At 33.4% G+C, this 15,459-nt stretch overlaps 1 protein-coding gene and 1 non-coding gene across 2 annotated transcripts; both read left to right on the plus strand.

Annotated features, from left to right (window-relative positions):
* Nucleotides 1-5,433: 5,433 nt before the first annotated feature.
* LOC102597369 (ALBINO3-like protein 1, chloroplastic) lies at nt 5,434-12,866 on the plus strand. The gene is made up of 11 exons (XM_006341718.2): nt 5,434-5,933; nt 6,740-6,850; nt 7,015-7,089; nt 7,249-7,309; nt 7,429-7,502; nt 7,773-7,877; nt 8,398-8,508; nt 11,276-11,379; nt 11,526-11,723; nt 11,802-12,111; nt 12,359-12,866. Exons 1-11 carry the CDS (start codon nt 5,571-5,573, stop codon nt 12,434-12,436), a joined length of 1,590 nt encoding a protein of 529 aa, XP_006341780.1. The 5' UTR covers nt 5,434-5,570; the 3' UTR covers nt 12,437-12,866.
* A 1,793-nt stretch (nt 12,867-14,659) lies between these two features.
* TRNAM-CAU (transfer RNA methionine (anticodon CAU)) lies at nt 14,660-14,731 on the plus strand. The gene has a single exon. It is a non-coding gene; the product is annotated as a tRNA-Met (tRNA).
* Nucleotides 14,732-15,459: the final 728 nt, after the last annotated feature.

Below are 15,459 nucleotides of genomic sequence, written 5' to 3' on the forward strand. Positions count from 1 at the left end.
GTTGCTCAAAAATAAATGGAAGAAATTTGAATTTTTAAAATCTTTTTTAAAAGTTGTTAGACTAAATATACTCAAAAGTTGTTAAAAAAGTAATTTTCTTCTTAAATAAGTATTTTAGTTACCGTCCTTAATTAAACATGTATCTTGCTTTGTCAATTCCGCGGATACATGTATCTGTCGAGTTAAGATACATATATTCAACCAACTAAATGTTGTACATAAAGTAATATTTAAAACTATTGCGAATACTAGTAAATATGACCTAAACAAGTGTAATTTATCTTGTTTTCAAGTAAATGAACAACCTTTGCTCTTTCAAGATAAAACATCATTATTTGATGTTTTGCTGGTCTTTAACTTGTGTGATTTTGTGGACCCTCAGATTGGATCCTTTCTGCCTTCAACTATGTTTTTGCTCCTTTTTGCTTCCTGGGTCCATCTACCTAAACATATTTTTTGGGATTAGGTGAGGCCCAACATACATTTTCAAGTAGAAAAAAAATCAAATTCATTTTGACCAAAAATCAAATCTTGTGAAAATTCTTACAAGATTTTTTCTTCAAAGACATAGACAAGATGTTTATCAATGGAAAAATTACGCGGTTAACAACTATATACTAGTTAATAGCTAATATAGCTATAGTTTGCATTAATTACTATTCATAACTTACTTCCAGCTATAATTACATTCTCTCTCGCCTCTCGCCTCTCTCCCCCTCTTCCTTTCTCCCCTCTCTCTGGAATCTCGCTCATCACTCTCCTCTTTTTCAGTCATCTCTCCTCGCCTCTCTCCTCTCCCTACCCAGTCTCTCTCTCTCTCTCTCGCTTCTCTTCTGCCAATCTTTCTCACTTTATACAAACACAAATGTATAGTTTGTATAAAGCGAGAGAGACCGGATATACAAATACATATCTATCCGCCGTATACACTTATAGTTATACAAATACAAATCTTTCCCTGCCTAGTTCTATTTTGCCTCTCTCTCTCTCTCGCTTTATACAAATACAAATTATTCAAATACAATGTATAATTTGTGTTTGTATAAAGCGAGAGAGATTGGATATACAAATTCAAATGTTTTAACTCGATTCAGTTGTACACAAATTCAAATTGTATGCAGATATACAAATACAATAATTGATACATATACATAGTAGTTACATATATACAATTATCTAACCGATATACATATACAATGCACCTCTCTCCACTCTCTGCCCTCTCTCGCTCGCTTGTCTCCTCCCTATAACATGTAGCTACGAATCGTAATTAACAAACTATAGCTATAAAGCATAATTAAGTTATTTTTGAGTGGCTATATGCGAAATTCCCCAATAAGTTAGAAGTCAAATTTCTATTATTAATAATGAGTTTGTGGACATACTCTTTTAAAGGATAACCGCTCTTTATAAAACGTAAAATTATGAGTTAATCAACAAGTTGGATTAATGAAATAATTAAGTTCTTCGTAGATTACTTTCATAATTTTCTTTTTAAAAAATACTTTTTTTTCCAGAAAATCTTTAATCAAAATAAATGTTTAAACTTGCCGGTTGATTGTATTTGCATATTTTTCAATTGTAAATATTTGTTTGTTAATTGTATTTGCATGAATACTCTAAAAGCAAGTTAGTACAATATGGACAAATTACTTAACCCGCTATGTATCTCGCTATGTGGAATGTATCAAACGCTATGTATCCCGTGCACAACGCTATGTATCTCGCTATGTGGAATGTATCAAACGCTATGTATCCCGTGCACAACGCTATGTATCTCGCTATGTGGAATGTATCAAACGCTATGTATCCCGTGCACAACGCTATGTATCTCGCTATGTGGAATGTATCAAACGCTATGTATCCCGTGCACAACGCTATGTATCTCGCTATGTGGAATGTATCAAACGCTATGTATCCCGTGCACAACGCTATGTATCTCGCTATGTGGAATGTATCAAACGCTATGTATCCCGTGCACAACGCTATGTATCCCGCAAACATCATTTTTAAGGGATTTTTGGTAAATAGAAAACTAGAAGGGATATGATGTTATTTAGTACTTATAATATGTGGTTCCTATAATTTATACTATTTTATAACTTAGATAATTGAGGGGGAAAAAGATAAAAAAATTGACTAAAATAAATATGAAGGGAAAATATAATGATATAGTGGAACTTGACATTTAATAAACCTATGGAAGTAGGAAATAATTATCATCCATTTTTTTTTTCATTTTTTGCTAATTTTAAGGAGAAACTTTGGTTAAAACTTTCTACGGAGTATATTAGAAGTGTCAGTGGACAAGTAGTTCAATATGTTAGTTTTCTGTCTCCTAAATAACACGTCTATATTTTCATTATTGATTGATGTTGATTTTTTTTTTGAAGGTAATATAAAACTTATCATGCGTAGCTGTCTTTGGACTTGCAAAGGCTAACATTAAGTCGAACATTATTATAGCTTGGTGTCATTAGCAACAGACAGAAGGACTTTGCATAACTTTTAAGGGAAAGCTAATTTTTAAAAGTTATGAGAAATTAACCCAATATATATCATTATATATCCCCAATATAACTTGTTCATGACTATTGTAGATGTGCCCACATACACTAGTCTCTTGGGCAGTGATGTGTGATTATGTGGGATATAAGGAGTTCATACATGGTATTGGTTATTCACTCTAATCCAGACTTAATTGAGTATTCACCCTAATCCAGACATAAACCAGAATATAGAATCAGTGACAGATTTAGAATTTTAAGGTTATGGGTACTCTCTTAGCTACATAGCAGCGCCAAATTTTCATTATGAGACTATGTAAACATACAAAATACGGCAAAGAGCACTCAACATATATATATATATATATATATATATATAGAAAGAGAGAATAAAAAAATCAACCATGTAATGACCGGGACCAGGAAACGAACCCAGACACAAAAGCTATCAAAACCTTAACAACCCTCAAATAACCACTACACCAATATAGAACCTTTTGATATATGGGTGTTCATTGTTTAAATTTTATACTATCCCTCTTAAGTTCGAGAAAATGATTTAAAACCTTCCCAATCTATATCTGAAGTCTCAACTACACACTTATATTTCACGAGAGTCCTATCACCCCCTTAAACTATTTTAAAGCGAAATTATTTGCTCCCTGAATACTGAGGTGACAAAGAATATGTAGTTCATTCTCTCAAAGAGAGTGAAAGAGAAAAAAACTAATTAAAACTTTAATATTTTCCTTATTTCATTATTTTACTTTTTTTTAAAAACATTTATGTTTCCTTTTATTTATTTGTTACTTTTTACGTTTTTTCTTCATTCTTCTTTCTCTTTAACAGACCGACAACAACACCGGCGGTGATGACTTCTTTGATTCACCCGGTGAGCTTGACTCCTCTACTTTCAGGTCTCCACATCCATAGTTCTTCCATCACTAAGTTCCCTCTCATTTTTGAATCACACACTTCTCACAGTAGCTCTACTAAAAATCCACCGAAAATAATCTCTGTTATTTCACAATGTGAGAACAAACTCATCAACAATCAGTTCCGATGTAAACCACCACTTAAATCACCATCACCACTTACTTTGTTTTCATAGCTCCAGGAAATGCAAATTCAAGCTCAAACACAAAATTTACAAGTCAGATGCATTCTTTGTCCTTTTTTTTTCAGATCTAAAAAGATTTTGGTTATCAAATCTACAATGAACATTATATTATACAAAAATCATACTAAATCTTCATTTTTCAACATTCCTACAAAACTAACTATAGCTAAAAACTTAAACCCTAAAATTGATAAAAAGGAATTTTTGGGCATTGAATTGTTAATGATTTTGGATGAAAATTTCATCAATCAAAAGTGAAAAAAACAGAAGATTATGCAAAATAGAGAATTTGAGGGTTGAATCAACGATTGTTTGAATTGAGATGAATTTAGAAGAAAACTCATGAAAAATAATTTAGCACTAGGTTGATGATGCTATGGCTGTAGAATAAAGAAAAAGAATTAATTTTTTTTTATATTAAAAAAGGTGATGCGATGTGGCAGGAGCGTGCATATCACTGCTCAATACAAATCTGGGTATGACTTTTTAAGGAGTATATATTTCACTTTTAAAATGTTCAGGAGGTGATAGGACACCCGTGAAGTTGGAGTGTGTAGTTGGAATTTCGAATATAGATTGAGGAGGTTTTAGACCATTTTCTCTCTTAAGTTCTATATAAATATACATACTTCGATACAAGGTTAATGGGTGCTCGAGCACCCGAAAAGGCCTATATGGGTCCGCCCTGGTATAGAATGAATGATAAATTGGTGTTCCATCCTTAACTAACCGGATACATCACTTGCTAGTTTTTGTGCAAAAATAACTACCAAGAAAACACAATTGGATGAGAAAACAAAATTCATGAAAATATAGCAATTGTTGCAAGTCTTGAGATTGCTTATAAATAGTTTTATAACGCTAATGTACGATTTAATTTGACCTCAATTCATATTTATATTTTTTAACTTTGAATATGTATAAATAGACATTTAGATTTGTAAAATATTGAACAAGTAGACCCACGTGTCCTATATGACGTTCTATGTGACCAAGGGTGGACCCACTACTGACACTCCTTCGTCGGAAAATTACATTGTATATGGTCAAATTATTACTTAATAAGTATATATACAAGTATTAACACCTCTTGATACAAGTTAAAAGTTTAGTATAGTGGTTAAGTTGTTGTGAAAATTCCTTGAGGTCGTGTGTTCTAGTTAACTGGTGCATATATGTATTATGCCGTTTTATTATCATAAACTACTATTGTAGCCGAGACCAAATTAAATGGTGCATATATGTATTATGTCGTTTTATTATCATAAACTACTATTAATCAATCAATGACCATTGACATCCCTTAATGATAATCTTGGGCCCGCTACTGTATGTAGCTGAGACCAAATTAAATGGTGCATATATGTATTATGTTGTTTTATCATCATAAACTAATATTAATTAGTCAGGGCGGATATAGGGAGTTACGACTTATAAGAGATTCGGTAAGAAATTACACAATATACAAGATGCTTTTTAATATTTTATCTATATGTAAAGATTTTGAATCTCCTAATATACAATTAAAGATTGACTTATTAGTTTAAAAAGTTCAAATTTTTTCTTTAAGACTTTTAAATTCAAATCTCAGACACTATATTTTTATTTTTAAAATTTACTTAATTAAAATTCTGAATTCACCGCCATTTTATCATTTGGATTTAGAAAAAACAAGAGCAAACAAAAAGATCCTCTACAAGTTCATGATTGTTGGATATAAAAAAAGATTTGACTCTTTTTATCTTTTCATATTTAACATTTTTCCCACGATATATTTTCTTTTCAAATATTCAAAAGATCTTTTCTTTTTCTTACTTTCTGACTTAAAATTATGAAAAATTTAGGACTTGTCAAAACCCATAATTAAAAATCAGTTCTTTCTAAAATCCCCACTCAACTATATCTTCAAGGGTTTACAAGAACCTGAAACTTTGTTAGCGAAAATGGCAACTTTGTTCCCTTCTCTTGGACCCAATTCAATATTATCTCCATTTGTAGACCGAACAAAAACCCTAAACCCAGTTTTCCATCGAACCCACTTTGGAAATCTTCCACTTAACAAACCCTTTTCAAGGGGTATGCTTGGAGTAGCTCGATTCGGGTTGGGGCAGGATCCATTTCCTGACCCGGAAACTGCAGAGTTGCTTTTCAAGGATTTGTTTACTCGGGCTGAAGGGTTTTTGTATACAGTTGCTGATGCTGCTGTTTCAGGTTCTGCTGATACTGTTGTTGACACTACTGAAAGTGTTAAACAAAATAGTGATTGGCTTTCTGGTATTACAAATGGAATGGAGACTGTTTTGAAGGTTTGTTAATGTTAAAGTTTTGTTTTTTACCATGTTATGATGTTCCTTTGCTTTCAATTCTTTTTGCTTTTTTTGTGAGCTGAAAGCTTTACTTATGGGGATTTTGGGTTAGCTGTATTGGAGAAACTAGTGTATAGACTATTGGAATTAAGGGTTAGTTGTTATTGTCATACTGTGTTTGGAAGGTGCCCTTGTGGATTTTATTGATTCAAGTAGCCTTAAATTTTGCAGAAACTGTCATAGTGTTGGAATGAGATTGACTTGAGACTCGAGTAGAGTTGAACGAATACTAAAGTTTCATATAGCCTACTCCCAACTGTTTTGGGATTGTCGTGTTGTTGATTGATTGATTTTTGAATTTTGTATTGATAGTTGGGTTTCGGTTGCAATTTTATGGAAGGATGTAAGTGTGTTTCAAAATGTAATATTTAGCAGTTAAGAATTGTGTATATGGCTATATTTCTGTTCATCTTTAAAGAATGAGGTTGTTAAAGTTGGTTTCTTTATTTGCTACCTGGAACTTATCTGATCTATTAGTTGCTTCATTTGGTGGTATGATTGGGATGAGAAGATGTAGTAAGAAGGAAAAAATGTTTCATGCCGCTATTAAATGGAAAGAGAAATACTTTTCAGCCTAAATGTCACATCCTACTGCTCAGTGTTGGAGAGATAGCATAATCATATCCAACTTTAATATATGGGTTGATCCAAAGTTAAATTCTATTATCTCTTATTCATATGTTGCACACATCAAAGAAAAAGAAAAGAGAGAAAACAATTAAGGAAGTGGTTTGTGCTATGTCCAGGTTCTGAAGGACGGGCTCTCAACTTTACATGTGCCATATTCTTATGGTTTCGCAATCATTCTACTAACAATACTAGTAAAAGCTGCAACTTTTCCTCTAACCAAAAAACAGGTCAGTGGTTTACTCATGTCTTTTCTTTAGAATATTCCTATTTTCCATATTTCTGTGTAGCAGATAGTATTTCGGAAGAAGCTAATTGAGAAAGACAAAGCACAAATTATATTCTTGCTTATGAAGACTTAGATGACTTACTATCTTCTAAGAATCATTCTTAGGTAGAATCATCACTGGCAATGCGATCTATGGCACCACAAATAAAGGCTATTCAGGAGCGATATGCTGGAGACCAGGTTAATTTGGACCCAAGCTTCATATATTTTTCACTGTTAGTCAGTAGAGTATTACCAGAGGATGTACATGCTTAAGTTATGCTGTGGCATTTTCTTATATTTGTCCAGTGTGTAATCTTTGCTTTAATTGCTTTAACTTGTTATATACATCTATTTCAGGAGAGGATTCAACTTGAAACTGCTCGACTTTATAAACTAGCTGGCGTGAATCCACTGGCAGGTCTCATATGTACTTTCTTTTCCAATGCCAAAGCTTTTGTTGATAATTCTGGTTTTTCATCCTTACACATGGAAATATAATAATTGTTTTTTTTAATCATTTCTATCGTCTACCCCCAGGATGTCTGCCGACTCTTGCCACTATACCTATATGGATTGGTCTTTACAGAGTCCTCTCAAATGTGGCAAATGAGGTAAAGCTGCCATTTTTTTTTTTACTTGTTCACCCATTCATTGTCTCCATAAGCTTTTTAACTTGAACAACACTTGCTAAAAAAGAGAGACAGTGTTGAATCTTTTGATTCTCAAATGAGAGAGGAAAAAAATTTGGTAAGTGGAAAGCAAACTACCACTGCTGGAAATTTCACCCTTTTATACACTTCAGCAAAACTCTTCCGATTTCTACAGTTTCATTCAAGGATCTCTAATACTTAATTTTTCATTATTATTTATATTACATTAAGGGACTCCTGACAGAAGGCTTCTTCTGGATACCCTCGCTAGCTGGTCCAACAACAGTTGCTGCCCGTCAAACTGGAAGTGGCACCTCTTGGCTTTTCCCTTTTGTAGTGAGTTATATGCTGCTGTCCTGCCTTTCCTCATTTCTTTCATTCGTTCTCATTTTGGGTGTGTGTGAATTTTAGCTTGAAAACTTCATAGACATTTTATTGTTGGAGTATTGCATGCTTTGTTTATTTAACTTGTCCTTTCTCTTTCTTCTCCTTTTTGGGTTATAGTGTCTGCAATATAAGGATGTTTTTCATTAGATGGCTCTTCTATGCTCCATTTATTGTTTAGATGCATATAGAATATGAGTTTCTGTGGGGTGTGACTCAACCCATCAGATTTTGTCCTTTTTACTAGCTATAAAGGTGGCCTGCCATGTCTTATTTGAGTAACTCAACAAGTGAGGCTGTCTCTGATTAATGAAGCATACTGCATTAGAAGGATGAAGTTTGTAGTAATAAATAATCTGGAACAAAAAAATCTTGCAGTTCAGTTTATTAGTTGATGCATGCTGTCAAATTTCTGTAGTTGCTTCACCGTGAAGAATGCATTAGCACTGATTCTTATCGTTGGATTTTACAGGATGGTCATCCTCCGCTTGGTTGGTCCGATACTTTTGCATATCTTGTCTTGCCTGTATTGTTGGTCGTCTCCCAGTACATCTCTATTCAAATCATGCAACCATCTCAACAGGTTGGTCAATGAAAGCGTTTCCAGTCTCCTTTTATGCACGATAGAAGAGATTGCCCCTCTCCTTCTGCATTTATGATTATTTCCTTTAACTCTATTGCTTTGTATCTCTTGTTGTTTACCTCATTTTGTTTGGTTATTTTGAGTTACCTATACTGTACATGGTAAATGTACCATCTTGTACCCTGTGTTTGTGAGAAATATTGGAGAAGAATATTATTGAATTGTTGTCGTGTCTACATTATTACATTGAGACCCTATTTATAGACACTACAATACAATCCTTTACCAAGTAGGATACTATTTACTATTCCTATTTCTATTCCTATTCTATTCTAAATAGGATTGTATAAACCTATTCCTATTCTACTAGGATTGTATAAACTTATTCCTATTCTAGTAGGATTGTATAAACCTATTCATATTCTAACACTCCCCCTCAAGCTAGTGCATACAATTCATGTACCTAGCTTGTTACAAATGTAATTAACACGAGGACCGATGAGGAGCTAGGTGAGATATCTGCAAGTTGATCAGTCGACTTCACAAAATTGACAGTCAATCTCAATGATTGTATAAACCTATTCATGTTCTAACACTCCCCCTCAAGCTAGTGCATACAAATCATATGTATCTAGCTTGTTACAAATATAATTAATACGAGGACTAATGAGGAGCTTGGCGAGATATCTGCAAGTTGATCACTCGACTTCACAAAATTGACAATCAATCTCAATGTGCTTAATCTTCTCATGAAATACTGAATTTGATGCATAATTCCGATAAAACACAGAGTGATAAAATTCCAGGGTTGAACTTCCCAAACCAAACTTGCTAAGATTGACTCACATAATCGACATACAAGGCTACTAAACTCCCCCTGAGCAACAAAGTGCTCAAAATCTAGTATAAAGTATGGATCATGTTGGAATCAATAGATTAGTTGATATTAAACAAGTCACCCAAAAACTGGTTGGAACATGCTCATATGTCGGAGTATTAGATTTGATGGCTAAAAGTGGTCACAATCTAAGAAATAAAATTGTATGGGTAGGGTCGGAATGATGTCACGACCCAACTAGAAAATAGAAATTATATAGGATAGTTCGAATTGATGGATGACCCATTGAAAAAGAGAAATAATATGGGTAGGATCGGAATGATGGCACGACCCTACTAAAAAAGAAAAATTGTACGGGTAGGGTTGGAATGATGGCACAACCCTATGCAAATCAGATTTGAGGAGTCACTGGAAAGACGAGTGGAACTATGCAAATCAAATCTGAGGAGTCACTGAAAAGACACATGATGCTATGCAACTCAGATATGAGAAAATAGTTTGAAAAAATCCACGATACTACACAAATTAAATATGAAAAGTAGTCCGGAGAGATGCACGGTGCTACGCAAATCAGATATGCAAAAAAAAGGTAGTCACCGGAAGGATGGCACGGTACTACACAAATTATATATGAAAAAATAGTCACCGGAATGATGGCACTGTGCTACAAAAATTAAATATGAATAAGTAGTCACCGGAATGATGGCACGGTGCTACACAAATTAGATATAAGAAAGTAGTCACCGGAATGATGGCATGGTGCTACATAAATTATATATGAAAAAGTAGTCACCAGAAAGATGGAACGGTGCTACACAAATACCAACGGATATGGGGTTGACACAAAACAACCCTAGAAAGTCACCGAAAATTGATGCATGGTGACCTGTCTGACTGAGTTTCTTCCCTTGAACATGGGGTTCATGCATGTATCATTTGTCCTACTTTTATTAACATAATCATTGGCCAGACGGGCGGCATATATGGGTAATAGCCACCCGCCGGCAGCGGAAACTCTTTGATTTTCTACCAAGATCGTAGAGGCTTTGATACCATGTGAGAAATATTGGAGAAGAATATTATTGAATTATTGTCGTGTCTACATTATTACATTGAGACCCCATTTATAGACACTACAATACAATCCTTTACCAAGTAGGATACTATTTACTATTCCTATTTCTATTCCTATTCTATTCTAAATAGGATTGTATAAACCTATTCCTATTCTACTAGGATTGTATAAACTTATTCCTATTCTAGTAGGATTGTATAAACCTATTCATATTCTAACAGTGTTCAAGTATTCAATTCCAGTTGTTAGATACACGGTTCATTTACCATCTTGTTCCTTGTGTCAACTATTGCATTCAATATCACTAGACCGTAAATGACTAAGCTCAAAAGTTGAGTCAGGTTCCTGTATATCCAACCTTTTGACTTTTGGTTGTAATACTATTGGATCTTCTTAGAGATGGTTGGTTCACTGAATCGATTCTACATCAGGGTCCTGATAATTGGAATTCTGGTGTATGTATTATGAATATTATTCACTTGCTGCCCATCCAAATGTTGGGCATGCTGTTGGTTCCCGAAGTTATGAATATCCGATGAAGAAAGTACTAATGGTGTTTTACCTTTGTATTGTAACCTTTACCTTAGATGGTGTTCTGTGCTCAGTTCTTTGTGGTTCATATCTCTAATTTCACCTCCTCTAACTGGGAACTGAATTTAGTTGTTATTGCAAAGTGAATTGTTTGGTTAACTTATTCATTCTGACTCGTGATTCTGTTCACTCTGTCGGCCAGTCCATAGCTGGTTAGTCTGTTACGAAGAAGTGAATGTGACTTTATAGCATTTATCTTCTAAATCATTTTCATCTTCTTTTTTTCCTGTTTAGTTTCTAATTCCTATTTAATGAATTTCCAGAGTGATGATCCAAATGTGAAGAACTCTCAAGCGATAACTAAGTTTCTCCCTCTAATGCTTGGTTATTTTTCACTGTCAGTTCCTTCTGGTCTGAGCCTATATTGGTAAGCACTTCTCTATTACTAGTTCGGAAATAGCGGTTTATTCCTCTGATTTTCGTCTTCTTTTATACTCTTTATATCCAATTTATTGACCACTATTGTTCTCCTATGATCAATAACCTCTCAGAATTGTTTACCATCTTATGAAGGTTAACAAACAACATACTTAGCACCGGCCAACAAGTATGGCTTCAGAAGTTTGGAGGTGCAAAAGTTCCAACCTTGAAATTAAGTGATGATACACCTAGGAAAGAACAACCTCAAATTCAGAAGTTAGTCTCTGAAGCAACAATCGCTAAGAAGAAAGATGGAAATCTTACTTCAGATAAGTCCCGCCAGGGTGAAAGGTTAGAAAGATGTCTAGACCTTGTTTGGAGGTGAGAAGTTCGTGGTTAGGACTTTATTGTGGTTCTTTTTTTTTTCAGGTTTAAACAGTTAAAGGAACAAGAAGCAAGAAAACGACAACAGAGGGAGGAGGAGAAGAGGAGAGCAGAGGTAGCAGTTAATAGGAAAGAGGACAAGTCAGTTGAGATAGTTACTAGGAATGAAACTGACTCTACTAATGGTGATTCTACATCTCTGAGTCACAACGCTTCCACTTCTGAAAATTATCGCGTTGTAAATGGTGATAGTATTTCTTCGGAAGTGAAGGAAGTCGAAAGAAGTCAGACTGGTAAAATTTCAGATGATCACAGCCATGTAGAGGATCAGCATGTTTCTGACAGAATGAAGAAGGTAAAGTTAGCATCTTTTGGTTCAAAGCTGAATTTCAATATATGTGGACAGATATCACTCGCATCAAAAGATCATTGTTATTGTCACATTTGCGGTTCACCTCAAATCTTTAGGTTCTCATTGACTTCTATTTTCCTCTTGGGAAGTCAAATATTGGAAGTTATATTGCTTCTGTGCAGGTGAACATAAGACATAGATATTGTTAATCGACCAAACCCTAACTATAGATTTTCATTCCTACTTTCAGGGCGAGACTGTTACTTCTACCAGAGCTACAGATAACAAACTTCCACTTGAAGACGCACAAGAAGACAGAAGCGAGTAAGCAACTTAAACCAAATGCTATACATTATACACCCGTAGTGAGGCCACTTGAATCTGCTGTAGTGCATCAGAAACCTGATGCAAATGTTGGGTTCACGAGCTTGGAGGACCTGGTGAGTTCACACTTGGAGGCTGCATAGTTGTAAATTATGACGTTAAAGAGAACGAGAAATGGTAATTGCTACTGATTCTTTTACAAGCATAGCTGGATAAATACTAAGTAGTGTAAAGAATCTGCTTTAGCGTCTCAAAATGATTTAGCGTCACTGGTTTGATATTAATATACTTAGCATATACCAATGAAGTAGAATTCTTGTAGAACAGTGTTATATTCTGTCAAATTTGTACCTCATGTGTATGGCGGCGGTTTTTCCTTAATTTGGAACCCAGGAATTGGAAAGTGATATGAGCAAATTTTCTGCATCTACCATACAACTTTTATTTTTTTCTTGTTATTGATGTTTTATTATTAGAAATATATTTGTCAGAAAGCTTATGGTTCCAGAATTTGGGCTATGAGCTCAAAGGAAGACCATTTCCTCTATAAAAATCCTGTAAAATTGTAACACATGTCATGACTTGGCGTGTATATATGCTTTTCTGTAGAATATAAAATTTGCTATCTCGAAATAAGACATGTTACCTGTTATTCAGATATAGGCAACTTGCTTGTGTAGAAATTTCTTATGTGGCGATGTTTATAACTTGAATGCATATTTAAATGATATTATTACAACGAGTCAATGATTGCTCCAATGCAAGCTTCCTTAATAATGTGATGTATGCACACATTTAAACTTGATTTGTAATCCAAGTATTTGATTAAATAGACAATTTTGCATACATATAATATATAAAGAAAAGGTTCCATTTCTAAAATATACTTTAATTTGAGGCTAGGACAGAAAGTTCCTACAATTTGTCACCTATCAAATCATAATATTTCATTGGTTCATAAAAATAAATGCCAAATTAGTTAATCAAAGATACTGAGAAGAAATACTGATTTGATTTCAAAGAACCATTGTTACCCAAGAAATTAAGTCAATGACTAACTTAACTATCTTAATAACCTCCTTCGTTTTATTTGTTTGACACACTTTTCCCTTTTAGCTTGTTTAACAATTTTTTAATTTCAACTTTTCAATAATATGTCTAAGACTACTAAATTAAAGGACATTTTAATACATTAACATTTCTTTAATTTAAGTCTACAAGATTTATAATTTTTTTATTCTCTTAAATTTCGTATTAACTCCAAATAGATTAGACAAATAGAAACAAAGGGACATTCTATTCCTTCGAATGCTCACAACTTTATTTGTGGGTGGTCCTTGCTTTAACTTGTGGGACAAGAATATATATATTAGAACCCTCTTAATTTACGTAATTGTATATATGGAAGTTAAAAGTACATCACGCAACCTGGTTTTATATATTTAATGGGAAGAAGGGCTTGCTTGGCAAGGTTCGAAACATTACAAGTAGTAATTAAAATAACATAAATGATTACATAAGCTAATCTTATTTCTTTAATTAGTTTGATAATCTGTGGTATTATTTGTTTTAAAAGAGAATATATCACTCTACTTTTATAATAACCTATCAGCATGTTTGTGTGTTTCACAATCTCCAGCATTTCGATGTTTTATGCCTTCTTAATTACCTCTTTTAATGCCTTAAAAAGATTAATTTGCTTAATTAATATTGGGTGACTGTTTTAATGGGTGTGTTAAACCCTTAAAAATCACTTAAAATGGAATGGAGTATTCCCTATGTCTGATTCCCTTCATTTAATGCTTTTAAATGTTTTCTTTAAGTTTTGTTTATGTCATGATGCATTAAATTAAATATTTAATTAGAAATATTTAAGGGAAGTTGACGGATTTTAAAGAAGCCTAAATTGACGTCAAAGGATACTTCGTCTAATGGATTAAAAATTAAATGTCTATTTTATTTGTTTACTTTAGAAATTTAAGAGTTAATTTATTACTTAGTTTCTAATTTACCTTTATTAATAACTATAATCATTTCTCAAACTATCAAATTTATCATATTTAAAGAATGAAAATAATAAAATCCAAAAATTTACGTGTTTTTAACTTTTCGCTGAGTGGGTTTTCACATTCGACCCCCAATGTTTTGTAAATGTTACACTTTAATCCCTTTTAAATGTGAAATATTATCTTTATGTGTATTTTGTGCACTTCAAGTAATAACAGCAATCAGAGTGGCGCAGCGGAAGCGTGGTGGGCCCATAACCCACAGGTCCCAGGATCGAAACCTGGCTCTGATATTATTTTTCCTCTTTTTTTAAGTTCATTTTCGGATTCGGGAAGTACAATTTATGTGACCCGTTTTTCTTCGTTCTCGTTCCAAAAATATGAAATAACTAACTTTAATTTATGCTTCCCATTTAAACTTTTATAACCACGTAAATATTAATCATAAGTTTCAAAAATATTATAACCACTGTAACCGATTATTTTAACGTTAAATATGCATTAACATAAAAATTAAATTCTTTCAGTTTCTATTGTGACATACCCTTAGATTAAATTATTGTTTTTATAGAAAATTAAATATGAATTTAAAAATGTTGATTTGAGAGAATCTGAATTGGGTTGTTAATGTTACAATAAAAAATATAGACAACTTCTTGCAAGGAAGAACATTGACGTAACCAACGTAGATTGTAGTGCAGTGTTGAGACTAATTCACTCTTTAATCAGAGGTTTCAGGTTCGAGCTATGTGTATGAAGAAAATCTTAGTGAGAGTGCCATCCTCGAATGGACCTTGGAATGCCCGATTAAGATTTAGCAAGAGCTCCAATATGGACTCCGAACCCCGAATAAAAAAAAGAAAAAAAAGAAAAGAATATTGACGTAAGTACAAAAGATTCCTACTTTGTTTATTCAAGTGATTTTATAATTCTATCCTATAGTAGTATTATTGTATATGGATAAAGGTCACAATTATTGGTACTGAATATGACTCAATCTCCATCTAAACTAGAGTGCTAT

This window comes from Solanum tuberosum, unplaced genomic scaffold, assembly GCF_000226075.1.
Source record: "Solanum tuberosum cultivar DM 1-3 516 R44 unplaced genomic scaffold, SolTub_3.0 scf00027, whole genome shotgun sequence".
NCBI classification, from domain to species: domain Eukaryota; kingdom Viridiplantae; phylum Streptophyta; class Magnoliopsida; order Solanales; family Solanaceae; genus Solanum; species Solanum tuberosum.